Here is a 23,513-nt window from a genome sequence, read left to right on the forward strand (position 1 = left end):
CACCACATCCAGGCAGTTGGTTGACACGTTGTTGCCCAAGGAGAGCTGGGGCTTGATGTTGGAATTTCTGAAGATGTCGGCCGGAATGTCACCCTGGAAATGTGCCGCCCCAAGCATGTGCCTGCTTTGCTGCTGCCTAGAGCCGGTCCTGAACCTCACCTCTGCAGTTGGCAGCCATTTCATGCAAAACAACGGAGACTGGGAGTGAGAGAAACTAAATTGTCCTTTATTATTCCAGACTCCTTTTCCCACCCCCAGCCCACTGCTGCACCCAACTCCCCCACGGACCGGCAACATCTACACATTGTGTGAAAAGCGCAGAGAAACCACAAGAGGCGTTGGGAGCCCGTCACAAAAGCAAACACCCTGGGAGCAGGGAATCCAAAGAGCTCAGGTTAGAGGGGTGAGTGGGGCAGAGACAGTCTCTGTAATCCCCACACAGGACACTGCGGTAGATGGGGAGGGGGGTGACCAGCAGGGCTGTCAGGTTCCCCCATCTCCCTCTGCCCCCATCACTGAGGCTCGGCCTGGCTTCAAGGCTGCCCAGGTCTCCTAACATCCCCAGCTCCCTTCTTGCCTGCGCCCAACCACGCAGCATCTCAGCAATAGGGAGACGCTGCCCCCTCCCCTGTCATTTTTCTTGGGGTGTCGTTCACAGCCATGTAGATTTTAGGGACAGCTTCACACAACTCTCAGGCCAAGTCTAGTCTCTCTCTGGCTCTGATGCAGCGAGTTCACAGCTGTCTGGCTCTGAGGAGCAAACTCAGACATTTTCCAGTTCTGTTCTCCCCGTCTTTTCCCCGGCCCAATGGTATCTCGCATCTCTGCAGGGATCAGGCAGTAACTTCATTCCCTGTTTCAGTCTCTGAGTGTAAATCTAGCGCTCAATCTCCATGTTTGTGCTGATATTGGTAATTATCATGGTTCTAACAACACAAAAATCCTGTGACAAAGGTAGAAAAAGGTCAAAATACAGTTTAAAAGGACTATTCTGCCAAAGGACCACCTGTGTTGTGATTTCCTCCATAAATCTGAGCTACACCCTGTCAAGCTAAACTAATACCAAAATGAGTGACCAATTGGTGGTCGGGAAGAGAGAAAAACCCACAAAAACCATGTTCATAAAGTGAAATCTCAGAGAATCTTCAGATTCAAAATCAGGACAATATATTTACCCATCTTCTTCTAAAATGGCTAAACCTGCTTTACTTCTCACCTAGGGTGACCAGACAGCAAGTGTGAAAATTTGGGACAGAGGGTGGGGGGTAATAGGTGCCTGATAAGACAAAGCACCAAATATCAGGACTGTCCCTATAAAATCGGGACATCTGGTCACCCTATTCTCGCCTCATTATTTTGTCATGTTAGTTACACAAGTTTTAGCATCATCCTAATAATAAAAACAAAGCAGCTTCCCATCTACACATGATCTGGACTAGCCTGGACAAAAACTGGGAGCAATTTTACCAAGGGCTGGTCTATACTGGGAGGGGGTGGGGGAGCGGGAGGGTGTCGATGTAAGATACGCAACTTCAGCTATGAGACTAGCGTAGCTGAAGGCGACATATCTTAGATCGACTTACCTCCCGTCCTCACAGCGCGGGATCGACGGCTGCGGCTCCCCCGTCGACTCCACTTCCGCCTCTCACCCTCGTGGAGTTCCGGAACGCGGACGGGGAACGCGGCGGGGATCAATTTATCGCGTCTAGACGAGACGCGATAAATCAATCCCCAACAGATTGATCGCTACCCACCGATCCGGCGGGTGGTGTGGACGTACCCCAAGAGATGGAAACGGGGCTATAAGATCAGAAAGGTCAAAATGTGCCTTCAGATTCATTTGGATTTGGACACTTTCTGTCACGGAAAGCCAGGGACACGGTGGTGACATCTTGGGAGGCGGCGGGTAAAATGGGGCCAGGATAAAACTCTCCATTGCTGGGACGGAGGCTGCTGCGTCGTGTGGAGGGTGACGGTGCTGGAGGAAGGAGGGAATCTCTTGGACTCACCCCATTGTCCTGAAATAGCACAGAAGCTAAAACATCACATTTCACTGTCCCCACCTAAGGCTGCACAACAACCTATTTAGCTCTGTGCAGGTGCTCAGGGAACCCGCCTGGGGACCTGCCACGATGCCCCTCACCTGGCCCCAACTATGCTGCAGCGCAGACCTGCCGGGGTGGCCTTCAGCCCCAGCTATGCCATGGCCAGGGCACCCCTATCCCAGCCCAATGCCGGCCGGGGTGGCAGGGCATAGCCTGGCCCCAGCCACAGCAACCTGGCCTGGTCCCAGGTGCGGTGGCTCGGCCCTGTCACAGGGTGCCCCTCCCCAAACCCAGCCCCAGTCCTGTCACCTCTCTCCCCACCGCAGCCCTGGAGGAATCTGGTGGAGGGTCACAGAGATGCGCTGGCTAATGCCAACCACATTTCCTACCACAGAGAGAACCTCCGAGGCTGATGTTGCAGAGGTGGGATATCCAGGCCCCCCACAAAAGGCCCTGTGGGAATCAATCCCGCTCAGTGGCGCTGTCTGAATGCAGCGGGGGCAGGGAGAAGGGGCAGAGGGGGTGAGTGAGGAGAGGCAGCATCTCTCTACCCCTTTGCTCTCCCTCGCCTCTTATCCCATCATCCCCAAACACTCGATACCCCAGCACCCAGCTCCCTTGGTTCCAGTTCCTCCAGCCCCACCCTTTTAATGTCTAGTTTCCTTCCAAAATACATCCTTGTCCCTTAACCCTTAATCCCCCAGAACCCAGCACCCTGGGGAATTTGGGGAGGGGAGGAGTTACCAACCCCATGGACACTCCCCCTGCAGGAAACAGCTCCAGGTAAGTGGGGGAGCCCAGCCCAGGGGCTGGTGGAAGATGGGGTGGGGGATGACAGGTGTCTAGAGTGAAGCTGAGGCCTGGCCCAAGTATCTTTCTTCTTCGAGTGATAGTCCCTATTGTATTCCATGAGGATTATGCACCTACACTGTGCCAGGAGCCAGAGCTTTTCAAAGTAGGAGCGTCCATTGGTCCACGCATGTGCCCTTGTACCAGCTTGTGGGTTCACCCCAGGCATTAAGGGGCGGGACAGACCGACCACATCTTCAGTTCCTTCTCACCGCCACAGGATCCAAGTCAGAGCTTCTGCTGTCTTCTCATCCTGAGCGCTGCGCTGTCCAATCTTTCCAGGAAGACTGCTTTTATTCTTGTACATAGGATTTTATTATTTTTGTAGTAATTTTCTTGTTTCTAGAAGGGAACTTCAGCCAGACAGAGGAAGCGGCTGGAGGAGTTTCTCTCTCTTCCTTCCCCACACCTGTGTCCCAGCAGCTCAGCAGCCAGGGCTGCAGCAGGGAGGAGGGGCTGATCAGGGCTTCTCCTCCTCTGCCCGGGGTTTGCTTACACCAGGCAGAGCCAGAGGGGTCACTGACCAGCTGATGCTCGGCTGCTGCTGGATCCTCATCCCAGCGATGGGCAGCTGGACACTTGGGAGCCAAACACCCCTGATGTGTGTGGGAACAAGGAAATGGGTTTGTCACCACGGCCAGCCCCAGTCAGGACCCTGAGAGAATTTCCCTGCTCTGATGTCTAACATGGTGTTAGCTCCACATGGAACATTTTACACACTGAGAACATCTCAGAGGTTTCTTCCCTGTGTGGATTTGCGGATGCCTGATACAATGGAAGCACCAAATGAAGCTGCCCCCACACTCAAGGTCCCACTGTTGTCTGTATCGCTGAAGTGTGAGCTTGGCTTGAATCTTTTCCCGCAGTCAAGCTATTCATAGGGTTGCTCTCACCCTTGTGGGTTTTCCGATGTTTAGTGAGGTTTGAGCTCTTACTGAAGCTTTTCCCACAAGTAAGGCATTCATGAGGTTTATAGCCCGTGTGGATTCTCTGATGTAAGATGAGGTTTGATCTGTGCATGAAACTTTTCCCACAGTCGAGGCATTTATAGGGTCTTTCTCCCGTGTGGCTCGCCTGGTGTCTAATAAGGGATGATCTGTGTGGGAAACTTTTCCCACAGTCCAAGCACTTATGGGGTCTCTCGCCTGTGTGGGTTGCCTGATGTGTAATAAGGGCTGATCTCCGTGTGAAATTGTTCCCACACTCCAAGCACTTATGGGGTCTCTCTCCTGTGTGGACTGTCTGATGTCTATTACGGGCCGATCTGTGTGTGAAACTTTTCCCACAGTCTAAGCACTTATAGGGTTTCTCTCCTGTGTGGATTCTCTGATGTGTAACAAGGCCTGATCTCTGTGTGAAACTTTTCCCGCAATCGAGGCATTTATAGGGTCTTTCTCCCCTCCGGATTCGCCAGTGTTCAGTAAGGTCTGATTTGTGGCTGAAACTTTCCCCACAGTCCAGGCATTTATAAGGTCTCTCTCTTGTGTGGATTTGCCGATGCTTAGTAAGGTTTGAGCGGTTATTGAAGCTTTTCCCACAGTCCAAGCATTTATAGGGCTTCTCTCCTGTGTGGATTGTCTGATGTGATAGAAGGTCTGTTTTCTGAATGAAACTTTTCCCACAGTGCAGGCACTGATGAGGTTTATCTCCCGTGTGAATCCTCTGATGTCGAATAAGGTGTGAGCTCTCAGTGAAACTCTTCCCACAGTGGAGGCATTTATAGGGTCTCTCCCCAGTGTGGGTCCTCCAATGTCCAATGAGGTGTGAGCTACGGCTAAAACTTTTCCCACAGTCCAGGCACTTATGGGGTTTCTCTCCAGTATGGACTGTTTGATGTGTAATGAGCTGTGATCTCAGAATGAATTGTTCCCCACACTGGAGGCAGTGGTACGGCTTCTCTTCCTGAGGATTTGTCTGCTGGGCTGTGGGATCCTTGTCTCCACCCCCATATATAATAGTTTCATCCACTTTCTTCTCTGGGTGGTGTCCCAGCAGCCTCTCTGACCTGTGCCAATTTCCCCAGGCTTCTCCCTCTTCCAAGCACTGGGAAAAATTCCCTTCAGCTCTTCCCTCAAAGGTCCCCTGTGGTTTCACTTCCCCAGGAACTTCCTCATGTTGATTCCCCTCCTCGTTCTCACTCCCTCGCTCAGCACCTGCTGGGAGAGAGAGAGACACTCCAGGAGAAAGAGGAATAGCTCAAAAACCCAACACGCTAAAGCTGTGAAGACTGAGCAATTGGATTCTGTCTCTACTTCCCACCCAAACACTCACAGGGAAGGAAAGTTGGGAAGGAAACTCCTGCAGCTAACAGGATGGGTGGAAAGCCGTGACCGATATCTGCCGACTCCAGCCCTGCCCTGGCTGAGACGAGGCAGAACTAAGGGCGCTCGCTCATTGCACATGTTTGAGTTTCTCAACTTTTTCCTTCACTCGACGGATCATTTCTCTGTCAGTTTCACTGCGTCCTCACCTGTGTGGGTGCCCCTTGGTATCTCTCTTTCCTCGCAAGCCCGGAGATCAGGGATCCATGGCTCTTCCCCTCGTTCCAGCCGGGTGATCAGCTCAGGTTTGGGAATGGGGAATCCTGTGCAGGGGGGGGAAATCAGCCCAGATCAGGGTGTGTGGAGGATTGGGAGAGTGTCTGTCACAAAGGGCATTCTATGAATTGAACCTGTTCCCGTGCTGTGCTGAGAGAATTTGGAATCCAAGGAGACGGGAACACAGCTGAGCCCTCTTGGGGGAGGCAGTCATCTGGGGAGGTGGGAGGGAATTGTTATGCCCTCACTAGCAGTTCCCAGGATCTGTGCACTTTGGGGGCCTTGCAGATAAACACACAGCTCTGGAGTTAAACCCCTGCAGAGCCTAGAGCCCTCCCCATGGCTGGAGCTATTCCCAAGGAGGGAGGTGACCAGGGATTCTGTTTGCAACCGAGAAACAATACAGACAGGATAATACACAGCTGCTATCCCCTTGAAAGCTGGGGGATGGGTGGGGATGGTTTAGCACATCCATTAGGTTTTAGCACCCTGGTCTCATTGAAGGGGGTTTGAAGATGCAACTCTCTCTCTTACGCGGCAGCTGTGGATTATGGAACCCATTCCCCTTCAATCTAACGGACCAGGGAAGAACCTGACCGGAGTCAGAAATGCAGTCCCAAAACTTTCTAATAATCGAGGGCACAGGCGTCCCTTACCCAGTGAGGTCACAGTCTCATAATTCTCCCGCATGACATCCCTGTAGAGGGTTCTCTGACCAGGGTCCAGCAGAGCCCCCTGCCCCTGGGTGAAATACACAGCCACCTCCTCGAAGGTCACCAGCATCTGAAACAACAAGAGTCCCCCAGCAACAATCCCACTAGTCACACAGGAAAGGAAGAAGAAAAAATAAACATCTCAGAAGCTTTGGGAGGACAACAGGAGTGGAATCTCACCCGTACCCTGCTCAGAGCAACCAGGTGGCTTCAGGGGGTGGGGAGAAACTGAGAGCTCCTTGTCCCTCCCAGTAGATGGAGCAGGGCAGGGTCTTCTCATTTACCATCCACCTGCTACCCAGAGGTTGATACGGGAAGCAGAGCTCTGAGCCGGGGACAGGAATCCTGACAGCTTCCCTTTGTATTTCACAGTAGCCTCTGGCTAATAGGTTCAAGCTCCAGCACTGGGACTCTGGACTCTTCCCAGCCCTGCTCAGGGTGATGTTTCCTGGTTCAGAAATAGGGGGGTGCCCCCCCATACCCCCATTGACCAGTTTGGAAAATCAGGCCCAAGTTGAACCTGTCCCAGCAGGTTTATCACACTCTGGCCCCTCCCTCCCTGCCTCATGCTGTGTGTTTCCTGCCCCTCCCCCTCCACAACAACCCTCCCTTTAGTTCCCTGAAAATCCCCTACCTGATCTGGCTTCAACACAGCCATTTCCCTTCCCTCTCCCGTGGGAATACGGGCCGATCTGGACCAAAACCTGGATGTGATTCTCCAAACTGTCAGGGTGAGAGGGGAGGTTACAGAAAGGGCTTGAGTCCATTTCACATCCCAATTCCCCCCAGCCTCTCTCCCGTACTCCTGGGGGGGATTCTGCACAAGTACGTGTGCACAGAATTTATGTGCCCCACATATTTCTTTGTTTCCCCGCAGAAAAATTACTCTCTGATGGGGAAGCAAAGAGAAGCACAAAAGAAGTCATGCGACCCTCCCCAGCAGTACGTTTCTGGTGTGCAAGACAGCTGGCAGAGAGGTAAATCACTGTGGGATGGGTAGGGTGGCTCCTACCTTGTGCTGGGCTCAGCTGCTAGTCCCAGCTGGGCTGGGGAAGATGGGACTTCCTATTCCCCAGCACGGCACCTGGGGCCATGTCAGACGCACCCCCAGATTTATCCCCTGGTGTAGAAAGCTCTGAAAACTCACCCTCCCACCCATGCTTCCTGCACCCATCGCTCCTCAGCTGCAGGGGGATGGATGGCTATGCAGGGAGCTGCTCCCCCATCCAGACCCCCTCACACCCACTCCTCCTGCACCTTGACCACCCCAAGGAGCCACCCGCACCCAGATCCCCATCCTACTGAGCCCCAACTAGATACACCTGGATCACAACCCCACTGATCCCACTCCCCAGCATCTGGATGCCCCCATTAAGCCTCCAACACCTAGACCCCCTGGCTGAGATCCATCCCTGACCCCCACTCAGACCTCACCCTGCTGAGCCCTATCCACCTTCACCTGGACCCCCCTGCAGAGTCCCATTACCATTCCACCGAGAACCCCCCAAAAGCACCTGTGCATCCAGATCCCCCCTCACATGGATCTTCCACTGAGCCATCCAGATTGCTCCACACAAGACCCTCTCAACCCACACCTGGATTCCCCGCCCACACCAAGCCCCTCCACACTGGGATCCTGCCACCTGGCATGGGGGGCAGGACCCTGGGGTGTTTCTGGGGCAGGCCCGGTCCTTGCACTGTGTCAGGATTGGGTGCAGCGTCACCACTGAGTCCGTGTCCTGGAAGGGGGAGCTGCAGAGTGATCTCCCACCTCTGTGCAGCCGGTGGCCTGTGCTCCCCAATGCCAGGCTGGAGCCTCCACATTTATTTGACAAAAACAATTGCAGAATTTTAAAATACTGTGCACAAAATGTTTATTTTTTGGGGGTGCAGAATGCCCTCAGGAGTGTATCTTCCTGCAGACAGACGCTCTGGACTCTGCCATGCTGGGAAGAAACCCTGTTAGTGCATTACCATCCAGGCCAGGCCCCTCCCAGCAGAACTAAACTCACTGGGGCACTTTTAAATCCTCCCAGTAAGAGCATCCCTGGGCTGAATGCTAGAGAAAGAGCAGAATCAAAGGAGCCACTTTGGGGGATTCCCCCGACACTGTCCCCAAAGGCAGCACATCCCCCCACCCTCCGAGCAGCCCAGTGATTCAAGAGAGACAGGAGCTGGCTTTTCCTCTCTCAGCTCCTCCCCTTGTGCCCAGGAGAGTCTGTCTGTCCAGGGGAATGTGGGGAATGGATCCAGGCAGGGCTGGGACCTGGGAACCTCCCTTCCTGCTTACTGCTCCTGCTGCCCCTTCCGGTCTGGTCACTCTCTGTCTGGGAGAACTGATTCTGCCCCAGTTACATGGGCGTTTGCTCTTCAGTAGACTGATGGGTTTGAACTTGGCTGTGCAAGGAGCAACAGATCTGGGAGCCCCTCCCCCTCCAGTACAAACTCACCAGCAGGTCCCTGAACGGGGCCCTTTGTGCAGAGTCACTGTCCTGCCCGGCCCCAGCTCTTTCCCCCGGGTCTCCCCATCACCTGCAGGCTGCAGATCTGGGGCTGGTGTCAGCAGAGCCCGGGGCTGCCCCTGGGGCTGGTTCCAGCCACCGAGAAAGTTCCCACAGGGGCTGGGCAGGGAAGGGGCTTTGATGAAGGTCTCGCCCAGGCCCAGACTCCACCGGATAAGAAGCAGCACCTCAGTCTGGGCTCCCAGCTCAAAATGGAGGAGGCAGCAGCTTTTGATGGGGGTGAGGGGGGCTGCACTCCTGGGCTGTAATAATATGAGCAAGGAGAGACACACACCTGCCTCCTACTCTCCCTTAGCCAGAACTGGAGCCCCTTGATGGCCCTCTGAACCTCCCTGTCCTGCCCCTGCAGCCCCCCCGGACAGGCAGGGGCTGATCTCATTGGCCCAATCCGCACTCACCCCTGCCAGAGCCAGAAGTGACTCCGATCTGACTCCGGTCTGGCTGAGATCTGAATCCTGCCCGGAAATCAGACCAGGGCCCTGGGCAGCCCCCAACACTCAGGAGACAGACCCCAAAATCATGGGTCTGCCTTAAAATAATGAAGTAAGAGTGTGAGTGTGTGTGTGTGTGTGTGTGTAAATTTGCCTTGTAGCTGCTGAGCCCTGAGGGGTTAGTCCCCTTGTTTCACCAGTTTCAGGAGGAAAAAAAATCCCCACTGGCTGCTGGGCAGGGCAGCCCCTCAACATCTCGCGTCCCAAGGGCCGAAAGAGCTGCCGTTGTCTCTCTCCCTACCCGGCTGCCTTCTCCCTGCCTCTGTCTCTCCCTTCCCCAGCCAGTCCCCCCACATCCCCCCCTTTCCCTCGCAGTGCCCCCCTCACATCTTCCCCCATTCCAGCCTCGATCCCCTCAGCCCCCCGATCCCCCCCATCTTCCCTTCAGTGCGTCCCCGCCCCCATCCCAGCCCTCCCCAGCACCCACCCCGCTCCCCCCGCCTGCCCTCACCCCCTGCACCTCTGATCCCCGCGGGGTGCCGGGGGGGCGGGTCTCTCTCACCTTCCCTCCGAGCGGGGCCCCCCGGGGCAGGGGCCTGGCCGGGCTGGGGGCTCTGCCCTGGGAGAGGCTCCTGGGGGGGGAGCAGCGGGAAGGGCCCTGCTGGAGATTCCCCTCTCCCGGCTGCAGCCAGGGCTCCGGGCTCCCAGCAGCAGCCGCCCCCCGGGGCTCGGGGATCTCGCCAGGAGCCTGGGAGCCAGAGTCACCGCAGCGGCTGCGAGTCACTTCCTGCGGCCGGGCCGGAGCCCAGCGCTCGCTGCCCGGAGCCGCCTCCCGGCTGCTCCTGGGTCCTAGCGATATCCCCGCACTGCGCTTCGCCTCTCTGTGTCCCGGCTTCTTTGGGCTTGGCTACACTGGCACTTTCCAGCGCTGCAACTTTCTCACTCAGGGGTGGGAGAAAAACACCCCCCTGAGCACCGCAAGTTTCAGTTCTGTAAAGCGCCAGGTAGACAGCGAACCAGCGCTGGGAGTAGGGTGACCAGGTGTCCCGTTTTTATAGGGACAGCCCTGTTTTTTGTGACTTTTTTTCTATACACTCCTATTACTCCTTACCCCCGTCCTGTTTTTTCTCAGTTGCTATCTGGTCCCCCTAGCTATGCCCCTCATGGAGGTGAGTTTTTGCCTGGGTTTTCCCAGACAGAACCTCTTTTATGCCACAGCAGCACTTTAATCTTGCCCGTGTAGACAAGCCCTTGCACTCACAGACCGGAACATCAGAAGGGACCATCACCGATCATCTAGTCCAGGGGCTCTCACGACAAAATTGTTGGTGGCCTAAGAGTTGGTGGCTCTCGCTGGTGGCCGCTCTGATACTTTTTCCTAAAATACTTAATTAAATTTAGGAAAAACCAATAAATATGCACAGAAATAAGCGTGGAAACAGTCCTGCTATTGTGAGGAACTTTCCTGGCTTATACACCACCCTGGAGGAGTGGAATAGCAGCAGGATCTGAGTCCTCGCTCCCACTCCCTTCACCCAGAGACCTGAATGACCTCGAGGACTCCCCTTCCACACTTGTTCTCATAATCCGGACAAGGCTGGACCCAGGATTCCTGTGGGGCTCGACCCCCAGGACAGGGTCTAGGGTGTCCCCACTTTGGGGTGCTCTCTCCACTCTGGATGCTTCCCTGACCATTGCATAGAGTTCAGAACAAATACAATTCATTAAGCAGCAAGCAATAAAAAAAATGGGAATGGTGAAAGGAAAACACGTCACCCTGCTCTGCGGGATGAACCACAACCAGTGTCTCTGGAATGTCAGGGCAGTTCACAGTTCGTTCCTTGCACATCCCAGGCCCTGGCTGTGCTGCAGGGATGCAGCAGGTTGGACAGTTGCTCTGGCAGTGGCCATGGGCGCCAACTTATATTGGCTCCTGGGGCTAAAGCCCCAGGAATATTTAAAGTCAGGGGCTCTGTTCCACCAATATTTGGAGCTAGATTTCTCCCCTGCTTGGAGCGCCCGCCCCCGCCTCTCACCCAGTGGTGAGCTGCAGCCGGTTCGTACCGGTTGTTAAATTTAGAAGCCCATTTAGAACCGGTTGTTCCTGGAGGAACAACTAGTTCCAAAAGGGCTTTTAAATTTAATAAAAGCTCTAGCAGCTCCCTACCCTTCCCCCAGCCCCAGCTCACCTCACTCTGCCTCCTCTTCTGAACGATCCTCCGGCTTCTCCTCCCCCTCCCCAGCTTCCCGCGAATCAGCTGTTCATGCGGGAAGCCTGGGAGGGGTGAGAAGAAAGCAGTGGCTGGGGCCGAGGCTGGAGGGCGGGGGCGCCAGCGGGAGGAGGGCTCCAGGTGCCGCGCCGCTAGGTGAGGTCGCGGCCGGACCCTGGGGCTGGGCGGCACGGCGCAGCTCGGCTCCTGGCCCCCGGGGTCCAGCTGCGACCTCACCGGGCAGGGCAGCGTGGTGCAGCTCCTGCCCTGGCCCCCGGGTCCTGCCACGAGCTCGGCCGGGCGGCGCGGCTCCTGCCCCGGCCCCCGGGGTCCGGCCGGGCGGTGCGGTTCCTGCCCGGGGTCCGGCCCCCAGGCTCCGGCCGGGCGGCGTGGTTCCTGCCCCGGCCCCCACCTCCAGGCAGCACGGTAAGGGAGCAGGGAGGGCGTGTTGGATAGAGAGCAGGGGAGTTCGGCATGGTGGGGGGGTGGATTAGTGTCAGAGCAGACAGAGGGCAGGGAACAGGGGGATTGAATGGGGGCAAGGGTCCGGGGGGGCAGTCAGGAAGGAGCAGGGGTTGGATGGGGTGGTGGGGGGCAGTTAGGGGTAGGGATTCCAGGGACAGTCAGGGGACAGAGGGAAGGGGTGGTTGGATGGGGCAGGGGTCCCGGGGTGCCATCAGGAATGAGAGAAGGGGTTGGATGGGGTGGCAAGGGGCAGTCAGGGGACAGGGAAGGGGGGTGGATAGGGCACGGGTCCCGGGGGGGGGCTGTCAAGGAACATGGGGGTGTTGGATGGGGCAGGAGTCCCCGGGGGGGGGCATGATCCCCTCCTGGGGTGAGGAGGAGGGAACCGGTTGTTAGTATTAACTTTCCACAACGAGTCTGCCCAGGCGGGTCCTGGGGCAACCAGAGGTCCCTGCACCCCAACTCCGCAGTCAGATGTGACTCTCAGCCAGACATTAAAATTGAAGATTTGTTAGATGACGGGAACACAGTTTAAACAGAGCTTGTTGGTACAGAAAACAGAACTCCTCTGTCAGGTCCATCTTGCGGGGTGGGGAGTCCAGAACCAAGTTCTGGGTCTCTCCCCCATTTCCCCAGCCAGCTCCAAACTGACACTCCCTCCTCTGGCCTCTGTCTCTCTTCCGGACAAGGAGGCCACCTGATCTCTTTGTCCCCAAGACCTTCAGTTGGCATCTTGCAGGGGAAACTGAGGCACCCACACAGTATTCAGAGAAAATATTAAGAACATTCCCACTTCATCACAACAGGTGCAACAAAATATAATACTGTATATTGAAGTAGGCAAGTGCTGCTTCTGACTTTCCACTTTTAATTGACCCTTGTAATCTTGTGGCGCTGACGCGTTGTAGCTTCATTTTATATCGGTTTTACAGGGTGGGAGCGGGGGGGCACCACCAAAAATTATACGAACCTGCCGCCTATGGCACTAGGTGGCAGGACCCTTCTTCCCAGCATCGACCCCGGTCATGGTTACGATCTGCCTCTTAGTCCAGCCTGCAAGCCCACTGCCCAGGGTCCCCCCTTGCTCTCCACAGCTGCTCACAGCACCCAGCTCTGGACTGCTCCAGCCCCACCTCCCCTCTGCCTCACACCTGCTGCTGCTGCTCTGCCTCCAGCTCAGCTCCCTGGGCTGCACCTCTCTGGCTCTGGCTGGGGCTGCTCTGATCCCAGCACCACTCTGCTCTCTCCTTAGCAGCTCCTGCCCTGCTCCGGCCCAGCCAGCTCCAGCTCACACAGCGGATGGGACCCCAGGCTCCTGACTCCCTCATTAGCCTGCCTGCCCTGTCAATCAGGCTGACCTGGAGTGCTGACCCCTCCCATTGTCACTTTCAGGATCTTGATTTCCCATTCACCTTCCCCTTTCTTTTGGTGCCAGGGGAGGGCCAACCAACCCCCCGCCCCACTAAGTTTCAGTGAGGGGCAAACAGTTCCCTTACCCAGAGACCCATCAAAATCATAATTTCTTTATTGCTAGCTAGTTAAGTCTGCTGCTGTGAAAAGTGATATTTGTGTGTTTGTTCATATTTTTCCCAGCCTCTCAGCTAGCTACTTCGGTTGCCAACTTGGCAATATTTAAAAACCGGACACTCCAGCAGGAATGCTGGAACGTCCCCTGCCTCACCTCTTTCCCCTGAGGTCCCACCTCTCCCCCCCCCCCCCGAGGCCCTGCCCCAACTCTGCCTCTTCCCCCAAGGTTCTCCCCCTCCCTGGCTGGGTCAGGAGGGACTTGCCTGTGGAGCCAGGGCTGGGAGTTGCAGCTGCCCACTGCCGGTAGGAGGCAGCCCCGGTTGAGTAGGGTCTGGTGTGAGTGATGACCCAGTGCCCCCCAACCCACAGTAACTAGACTTTGGGTGTCCAGTCAGTAGAACTGACCACAAACTGTTAGGTCCCCTTTTTTGACTGGACTTTCTGGTTGAAAACCGGGCGCTTGGCCACCCTAGCAGCACCCAATGTGCAGTAAGTACTGGGAATGCACTGGGGACAACTGCTGCTTTCTGATGGTGGGGGAAGTAACCGGGGGCAGCCAGGTCAGACTCAGTTCTGACCAGCAGGGAGGAATTCATTCATCTAGATGAAATTACTATAAGGTGGGTGCACAACTGGTTGAAAGACTGTACTCAGAGCATCTTTCAATGATCTGGTGTCAAACTGAGAGGGGAACGCTGTGGGGACAAGAAGCCCCAGGTGGCTTATCCTGCTCTTTCCAGGGAATGGGGAGTGGAGAGGGGTGATGCCCACCCAGAGCTTGTGGGGCAGTCAGACTCCTAGGAGGGAGCTGCCGCTGGAGCTGAGAGCCCGGGCTCTCAGCTCCCCACACTGCCCCTCTTAGGTAGGTGGAAGCGCTCCTGGTGAGGATACACCCCACTGACCCAAGGAGGGTAGTGTGGACATCAGCTACTGCAGTAATTACTGTGGTGGCTGTAAGTCAACCGAATATATGTAGACTTTGGCTTGGCATGTAGACACACCCTTACAAGCAAAAGGATTTCTCTCACACCAAAGCTTTCAGCAGTCCCTGCTCACTGGGAAGCCTTCCAGCTAGGACCACTCCCCCCAGTTCAATGATGCCCCTATTGTCTTTCATGTGATCTTGCAACTGTAAGTAGAGATGTGGGAGGGGAGGTGGCCAGAGGTCTTTCCGCCCCCCTTCTTAGACTCAGACCCTTTATAGTGGAAAAGTCTTTGCTGGATCATGGAGTCAGGCAACTCCATGGCCTATGTGAGCTCCAAACTGTCCTTCAGATGAACTGTACATGTCTTGGTTTACCCCCTTCTTCCTATTGGTGGATGGCCAGATGATAGCCTTCTAACACCGATGGTCGGTCCTTTCTCGTCTCTGAGGAGTTAATCTATGGGCATTCCCCAGAACTACAAAATATTTCAGTAACAAATAGGGTTACCATATGTCTGGGTTTTCCCAGACAGAACCTCTTTTATGAGCCTGCTTCCTCTGTGTGAGTGGGTTTTCCCATAACAGCAAATGTCCGCAGAGCAGACAGACTGCAGCTCAGAAACAGCCCTGATCGGTCACCTTCCCAGTTGGTCCATCCCCCTGCATCCACAGCTGACAGATTGCTGCCAGATCCCACCCACCCAGGTCCCAGCTCCCAGCCCTGGGGAGGGGGTCCCACAAGTAGGCCGACTGATGCCTGTCGTTGCGTTCTGGGCTTGTGCCAGCACCCTGCCACTGTGATGGTGACTGACACTGCCTTCACCTCATGAATACCCCCACCGCACCCCCCCAGAACCCACAACTCTACTCCCCCAGCTCCCTCCCCCTCAGTGTCCTCTTTTTGGGGACCTGGAATATGGTCACCCTAATAACAAACATACAGTAAAATCTCACGATTCTACATGCACTGGTGTTACACACATTTCAACGGCATAATGTTCAGCAGATCATCAGTTTTCCAATGATTCCTCACCGGACATTCTTTATGTACAATATTTCATAACCGTCTTGAAGTGGTTAACATGAGGTACAGGAGGTTAGTTACAGGAGGGATGCAGTGTGGGGTCAGTGGGGCAGAGACAGTCTCTCTTGTCCCCACACAGGACACTGCGGTAGATGGGGAGGGGGTTGGCACCCCGGGAGGAACCTGTCACATCTGGAACTGGGGTACCACTGAGCCCCCCTATCCAACCAGCCTGTTTTGCTGTGACCAGCCTGCCAAGCCCTCTCCCAAGCTTCAGTCTGCACTTTGCCAGCACACGTACAGGTAGGGACACACCCAGCTGAAGATCATACAGACTCTGTGATCAGCTCCGCATGGGAAGGCACAGCTGAGGCACCTGAGAGTTCCTAAGGCACGCACCCCACTCTGGAGTTTAAAACAAAAATTATACCATCCTGCACTGCACAGGGACAGTACAGTGTAAGCTCCTGAAATTCACCCCCTCCCTCAATGTGGAGAGGAATATACAACAGCGTTCTGCCCCAAGTTATGTCTTCCACACACACTGGTTTTTGATAAAGCAAAAACAAATTTATTAACTACAAAAGATAGATTATAAGGGATGGCAAACAGATCAAAGCAGATTGCCTAACAAATAAACAAAACACAATCTAAGCTTAATATACTAAAGAGATTGGATATGAAAAACAACTTCTCACCCTAAATGATGATTTAAGCCAGTTTCAGAGATTCTTAAGGGGTCAGCTGCCCTTGTTTGCAGCTTAAAATTCTCAGGTATTCCTTTCACAGGCTAGAAACCCCACTAGCCTGGGTTCAGCACTTTCTTTCAGTTCAATCCTTGTTCCCCAGAGTCTCCTTTGGGCAGGGAGTAAGGGGAGAACCATGATGTCGTCACTCCCCTGCCTTAAATAGCTTGTGCATATGGTGGGAACCCTTTGTCGCCAAGCTTGGTTCCCTCACCTTTCAGTGGAAAAACACTGCTTTTCCAAGATGGAGTCCAGTACTAGGTGATCTGGTCACATGACCCTGTAGCATCACAACAGCCATGACTTGGAGGTGGTTTGAAGCTTTCTCAGGAAGGCTCCCTGGTGGGAGACTAGCTTTGTGGAAAACCTATTGTTCTCTTTAATGGCACTTCCCAGCCTGCCATTTAGATTGAATCTTTCGTTTGGTGGGCGTTCTCCAGGTGTAAACACATTTGTAATACAGATACACAGTCAATATTCCTAACTTAAGATACAAAAATGATACACGCATACAAATAGCATAATCATGTTCAGGAAATCATAACCTTTTCAATGATATCTCACATGACCTATCTTGTTTAAAATACATCATAGTTATGCCATAACCATATCATAATAGTATCTCTATAAAGAAATGGGATGCCGTGTCACAGTGACCAGCTGCGCTGTCAGGTTCCCCATCTCCCTCTGCCTCAATGCTGGGTGTCGGCTTGGCTTCAAGGCTGGCCCTGGCCCGTTGACATCCCTGGCTCCCTTCTCGCCTGCGCTCAACCTCGGCATCACAGCAATAGGGAGATGCTGCCCCTCCTCCATCATTCTTTTTGGGATGTTGTTCATGGCCCTTCAGAGCTCTGGCGCAGGTTCACACGACACTCACAGTCCAATTCTAGCTTTTCTCTGCAGCGAGTTCACAGTTCTGAGCTTCAGCCATCAGTCTCTGAGGAGCAAACCCAGCAGTTTCCCAGCTCTGTTCCCCCCAACTTCTCCCGCTCCCGATGGTATCTCACATCTCTGCGGGGATCAGGCAGTAACTTCGTTTCGGTCTCAGCCTCTCGCAGTGTGACTTTAGCTCGCCCTATCAGCCTTTCTGCTGAGAGATACTGAACACTGTCATTGTTCAAACCACACACAAAAATCTCATGACAAAGGGTTAGTTAAAGATTAGAATAAAATCTAAAAAAGGACGATTTTGGCAAATGACCATTTGTCTCGTGAATTCCTCAACAAATCTGAGCTACATCCTGTCAAACGAAACCAGTATCAAAGTACGTGACCTACCGGCCTTCACGAAGAGAGAAAAACCCACAGACCCTTCTGGATTCTCTGATGTTTGGGTGAGTTATAAAACACTTTCATATTCATAAAGTGAAATCTCAGAGAATCCCTTAAGACTCAAAATCAAGGGGAAAAAAGGTACCTAATTTTCTTCTGAAGTGGCCAAAAAGGCATCATTTCTCACCTCATTATTTGGTTGTATTAGTGGCAAAAGCTTTAGCATCAATATCATTAAAGAATGAGAGAGAAAGACAAAAAACCTACCCAACTAAAAATAATCTGGATTATCCTAGAAAAAATCAGGAAGCAATTTTACCAATAGATGGAAACAGGGCTATAAATTCTGAAAGGTCAAACTGTGCTTTGGGGTTCATTGGGATTTCCCCGCCCACTCCCAGGTGTGTGACACTTCCTTCTCCAGCCCTCCGGAGCCTGACTTAAGATCGTAGACATCAAAACTGTGATTCCCAGGCATGGAGAGCCAGGGACACGGTGGTAAGTGACACCTTGGAAGGTGGAGGGGTAGGATGGAGACAGGATAAAACTCTCCATCGATTGGATAGAGGCTGCTCTATCGAGAGTGGAATGTAACAGTGCTGAGGGAGGAGGGAATCCCTCAGACTCACCCCATTGCCCTAAACTAGCACAGAAGCTAAAACTCCACATTTTACTGTCCCTGCTCCCACTTTTTTAGCATCTAGTTAATTCTGGTCCATAAGGGAGAAAACATACAAACACGTAAATGCTTTTCAGCACAGCCTGGAGTAATGTGAGACTATCTAGGAATGAGACAATCTGGCCCCAAAGGGGGAACTCAGGCACTAATGATCACCCTGCGAACGGGAGGGGGTCAGAACACGTAAGTAAAGGTACGATTTTGTTATGGATTCGCAGAAGTCACGGAATTTGTGACTTCCAGAAACCTCTGTGACTTCAGCCCGTGGCGGCTTGGAGCTGCGGGGTCCCCTGTCACCCATGGCAGCCAAGAGCTGCCGCCCGGAGCTCTGAGCTGTTGCGGCTGTGTGGGTGTCCCACAACTCCCGCTGCCGTGATTGGCCCCCAGGGCTTTGAGTCACTGTGGGCGGCTGGAGCCCCCCAACAGCTCCCGGATGCCACAGGCGGCAGAGGGCCCAAGAGCTCCGAGCCACAAATGGTGGGGGGACCTCAGAGCTCTGAGAGAGAGTCCCCGCAGCTGCCCAGCCGCCATGAGACCCCAGAGCCCTCGCAGCAATGGGTGCTGGAGCCTTTCCCCACCTGTGGCCAATCAGCTCAGCAGCCAGGGCTGCAGCAGGGGGGAGGGGCTGATGGGGGCTTCTCCTCCTCTGCCTGGGGTTTGCTTAGACCAGGCAGAGCCAGAGGGTCACTGACCAGCTGATGCTTGGCTGCTGCTGGATCCTCACCCCAGCAATGGGCAGCTGGATCCTTGGGAGCCAAACGCCCCTGATGTGTGTGGGAACGAGGAAATGGGTTTGTCACCATGGCCAGCCCCAGTCAGGGTACTCAAAGAATTTCCCTGCTGTGTGGAGGAGTCTCTGATGTCCAACACGGTGTTAGCTCCACTTGAAGCATTTTCCAAACTAAGAACCTCTGAGAGGTTTCTTCCCTGTGTGGATTTGCAGGTGTCTGATACTCTGGGAGCACCAAACAAAGCTTCCCCCAGATCCTGTTGTGTGGGTCAGTGACGTGTGAAGTCAACTGGAATCTTTTCCTGCAGTCAGGCTATTTCTAGGGTCTCTCACCCTTGTGGATTCTCTGATGTTTGGTCAGTGCTGAGCTCTTATTGAAGCTTTCCCCACAGTCAAAGCATTTATAAGGTCTCTCCCCCATGTGGATTCTTCCATGTTTAATAAGGGATGAGTGCCTAGCAAAAGTGTTCCCACACTCCAGGCATTTATGGGGTTTCTCTTCTGCATGGGTTTTCTGATGTGAATTAAGGGTTGATTTCAAACTGAAACTTTTCCCACATTCAAGACATTTATAAGGTCTTTCTCCTGTGTGGATTCTCCCATGTTTAGTAAGGGATGAACTTTCTATAAAACCTTTCCCACACTCGAGGCATTTATGGGGTCTCTCTCCCGTGTGGATTCTCCCATGTTTAGTAAGCGATGAACTTTCCATAAAACTTTTCCCACACTCAAGGCATTTATAGGGTCTCTCTCCTGTGTGGATTCTCCTATGATTAATTAAGGATGAACTGTGCTTAAACCTTTTCCCACACTCAAGGCATATATTAGGTCTCTCTCCCGTGTGGGTTCGCTGATGTGTAACAAGATTTGAGCTCTGACTAAAACTTCTCCCACACTCAAGGCATTTATAAGGTCTCTCTCCTGTGTGCAGTCTCCCGTGTATAAGAAGTTGTGACTTCTGACTGAAAGTTTTCCCACAATCCAAGCATTTATGGGGTTTCTCTCCTGTGTGGATTGCCTGATGTCTAGTAAGTTTTGTTCTCTCAATGAAACTTTTCCCACAGTCGTTGCATTCATAGGGCTTGTCACCCGTGTGGATTCTCCTGTGTTTAGTGAGGTTTGAGTGACGAATGAAATTTTTCCCACACTCAAGGCATTTATACGGTCTCTCTCCTGTGTGGATTCTCCGATGTTTAACGAGGTACGAGCTTTGACCGAATGTTTTCCCACAATCCAAGCATTTATATGGTCTTTCTGCTGTGTGGATTCCCCTATGTTTAATAAGGTTTGAGCGCTGACTGAAAGTTTTCTCACAGTCCAGGCATTTATGCGGTTTCTCTCCCGTGTGTGTTTTCTGATGTCTATTAAGGGTTGATTTCAAACTGAAACTTTTCCCACACTCAAGGCATCTATAGGGTCTCTCTCCTGTGTGCAGTCTCTGATGTGCAAGAAGGAGTGACCTCTGACTAAAACTTCTCCCGGACTCCAGGTATTTATACGGTCTCTCTCCTGTGTGCAATCTCCGATGTATAATAAAGTTTGACTTCTCGCTGAAGCTTTTCCCACAGTCCAAGCATTCGTAGGACTTCTCTCCTGTGTGGGTTCTCCAATGTTTAAGAAGGTTTGCACTGAAACAGAAACTTTTCCCACAGTCAAGGCATTTGTAGGGTTTCTCTTCATTGTGACTTGTCTGCTGGACTGTGGTTTCCTTGGGATCCTTCCATCCTCCGCCACCTTGAATGAATTCATCCAGTTTCTTCCTGGGATACTTTCCCAGCTGCATCTCTGATCTGTGTCCATCTCCCCAGACGTTTCCCTGTTCCAAGCACTGGGAAAAATTCCCTTCAGCTCTTCTCAAAAATATCCCCTGCAGTTCCACTTTCTCAGGATCTTCCTGCCGATGATTCTCCTCCTTGTTCTCACTCACTGTCTTGTCACCTGCTGGGAGAGAGAGAATCCAGACAGGAGTCACTGCCTGTGCCGAGGAGATAGGACAGAAAGGGGAATAGCACAGGGGTAACGAACAACGCAGTAATTGTTTGGGAGATGGAGACATTGGAGTCTGCCTCCACATCCCACCCCAACACTCCCAGGGAAGGAAAGTCAGGGAGGAAATTCCCGACAGCCAACAGGATGAGTGGGAAGCTGTGACTGAATTTCACTTGATAATATGACACCTGCTGACTGCAGCCCTCACCTGGGTGAGATGAGGCAGAACTGGGGGCTCTCGCTCATGGCACATTTTGGGAGCCCCAGTTTTTTCCTTCACTCACCATGTTTTTGTCTCAGTTTCCCTGACTCCTCACCTGTGCGGGTGCCTCTCGGGCTCTCCCTTTCCTCATTGGCCTGGAGATCCGGGACCCATGGCTCTTCCCCTTGTTCCAGCCGGGCAATCAGGTCAGGTTTGGGAATGGGGAATCCTGAGCAGGGATGAAATCAGGCAAACTCAGGGCACATGGAGCATTGGTAGAGTATTTGTGACAAGGAACATTCCCTGAGTTTAACCTTACCACAATCCCATGTAGGGTAACTCAGACTCTGAGGGTGCGGAGGTGTTGTTACACCCTCACTAGGAGGTCTCAGGGTAGATGCTCTGGGGGACTTGCCAACACACACATAGCTCGGATGTTAAACTCCTGCCTGATTCCAAGCCTGCAGAACCTAGAGCCCTCCCCACGGATGGAGCAAGGTGAACGGTGTATGAAGGAGAAATAACACAGGCAGGGCAATCCCCTGTTTCTGGACCCTTGACAGCTGGGGAGATGGGGATGAATTAGCCTGTCCATTAGGCTTCTGACTCTTCTGTTCCCTCGAAGGGGGTATGGAGATGAAAGTCTCTCACAATGGAGCTGTGGACTACGTGACCCTCCTCCTCAAATCTAACTGACCAGGGAAGAACCTGACCAGAGTCAGACACACAGACCCCACAGCTTCTAATAACCGAGAGGATGGGAATCCCTTACCCAGCGAGGTCACCATTTCGTAGTTCTCCTGCATGACGTCCCTGTAGAGGGCTCTCTGAGCGGGGTCCAGCAGAGCCCCCTGCCCCTGGGTGAAATACACAGCCACCTCCTCGAAGGTCACCGGCATCTGGAACAACAAGAGTCCCCCACTCAGCACCTGCTGCCCCAGCCACAATCCCACTATTTACAGGGGAGGAGGCCCAGAAAAGCAGAATTCTTTCCCCCTCCCCGGAGCAGCGAGGAGGCTTCAGGGAGTGGGAGAAGGTGAGAGCTCCTTGTCCTCCAGCACACGGAGCAGAGCAGGGTCTTCTCATTTCCCACACACCTGCCAGCCACAGGCTGATACGGGAAGCGGAGCTCTGAGCCGGGGATAGGGACAGGAATCCCAACAGCTTCCCTTCATATTTCACAGCAGTTTCTGGGTACTGAGTCCAGGCTCCAGCACTGGGAGTCTGGTCAGTTTTCCCAGCTTTCCCCAGTGAGGTGTTTCCTGTTTCAGAAATGGGGGAATCCCCCCCTGCCAATGGGCCTTTTTTAGAAAATCAGGCCCAGGTTCAATGTGTCACAGAGGGTTTACACACTCTGTCGCCTCCCTGCTTCATCCTGTGTCTTTCCTGTCCCTCCCGCTCTATATCACCTCCTCCTGCAACTCCCTGGAAATCCCCTACCTGAGCTGGCTCCATCACAACCATTTCCCTTCCCTGTCCCCTGGAAAACAGGATGATCAGGAATGAAACGTTGACGTGATTCCTCAGCCTGTGGGGGCGAGAGGGGCGATGGGGGAGGTTTCAGAAGGGGCTAGAGTCCATGTCACACCCCCTCTCCCTGCAGACAGACGCTCTGGACTCTGCCACGCTGGGAAAACCCTCAGTCCCTTTATTACAACACAGACCCATCAGCACGAACCCCCTGAGACACTTTTAAACCCTCCCAGGGACAGAGTCACTAAGACAAAGTCTAGACAGGAGCAGAATCAAAGGAGCCACTTGGGGGATCCCCCCCGACATTGGCCCCGAGGGCAGCACGTCCCCCCAGCAGCATGGTGACTTGGCCGGGGCAGAACCTGGCTTCTCCTCTGTCAGCTCCTCCCCTTGTTCCAAGGAGAGTCAGTAGGCCCAGGGAGTTGCAGGGAATGGATCCGGGCAGGGCTGGGAACCTCCCTCCCCACTTCTTGCTCCTGCTGCCCCTTTCGGTCTCACCCCTCCCCTTCCTGTCTCCTTCCCTCTCCCTCTGCCTGGGAGAACTGGGGACTGTCCCGTTCCCATGGGTGTTTGCTCTCCAGTGTGACCCTGTCTGTGTCACTCAGGACAGCAGCTCTGGGATCCACAGATTCATGGGGAGCCCCTCCCACTCCAGTATAAACTCACCAGCAGGTCCCTGAAACAGGCCCTTTGTGCAGAGTCACTTTCCTGCCTAGCCCCAGCCCTTTCCCTCAAAAAGAACAGGAGTACTTGTGGCACCTTAGAGACTAACACATTTATATGGGCATAAGCTTTCGTGGGCTAGAACTCACTTCATCAGATGCATGCAGTGGAAAATACAGTAGGAAGATATATATATATACACACAGAGAACATGAAAAAATGGGGGTTGCCATACCAACTATAACAAGAGTAATCAATTAAGGTGAGCTATTATCAGCAGGAGAAAAATAACTTTTGTAGTGATAATCAGGATGGCCCATTTCCAACAGTCGACAAGAAGGTGTGAGTAACAGTAGGGGAAAAAAACTACCATGGGGAAATAGTTTTTACTTTGTGTAATGACCCATCCACTCTCAGTCTTTATTCAAGCCTAATTTAATGGTGTCCAGTTTGCAAATTAATTCCAATTCTACAGTTTCTCATTGGAGTCTGGTTTTGAAGGTGTTTTTGT

The 23,513-nt window shown here is 53.4% G+C and overlaps 1 protein-coding gene across 1 annotated transcript; it reads right to left on the bottom strand.

The window, feature by feature from the left end:
* Nucleotides 1-205: 205 nt before the first annotated feature.
* Nucleotides 206-21,692, bottom strand: LOC123346671 (zinc finger protein 585A-like). Its single transcript, XM_044984146.1, has 6 exons — nucleotides 21,639-21,692; nucleotides 20,982-21,095; nucleotides 19,002-20,616; nucleotides 6,088-6,248; nucleotides 5,365-5,478; nucleotides 206-5,050 (listed from the first exon to the last, which is right to left on the bottom strand). Exons 1-6 carry the CDS (start codon nucleotides 21,670-21,672, stop codon nucleotides 3,699-3,701), a joined length of 3,390 nt encoding a protein of 1,129 aa, XP_044840081.1. The 5' UTR covers nucleotides 21,673-21,692; the 3' UTR covers nucleotides 206-3,698.
* Between the last annotated feature and the right edge of the window lie 1,821 nt (nucleotides 21,693-23,513).

The sequence above is a fragment of the Mauremys mutica genome, chromosome 12 (assembly GCF_020497125.1).
Source record: "Mauremys mutica isolate MM-2020 ecotype Southern chromosome 12, ASM2049712v1, whole genome shotgun sequence".
NCBI lineage: Eukaryota > Metazoa > Chordata > Testudines > Geoemydidae > Mauremys > Mauremys mutica.

What these genes read in the sequence shown, in the direction of transcription:
- LOC123346671 (XM_044984146.1), bottom strand. Translation starts at nt 21,672, where the DNA reads ATGCAGGAGAACTACGAAATGGTGACCTCGCTGG. An exon ending in CGAAATGGTGACCTCGCTGG is followed by an intron (nt 21,096 to 21,638) that starts GTAAGGGATTCC and finishes ATCCCTGCTCAG; the next exon opens with GATTCCCCATTCCCAAACCT. An exon ending in TGAGACTGTGACCTCACTGG is followed by an intron (nt 5,479 to 6,087) that starts GTAAGGGACGCC and finishes CCCCCTGCACAG; the next exon opens with GATTCCCCATTCCCAAACCT.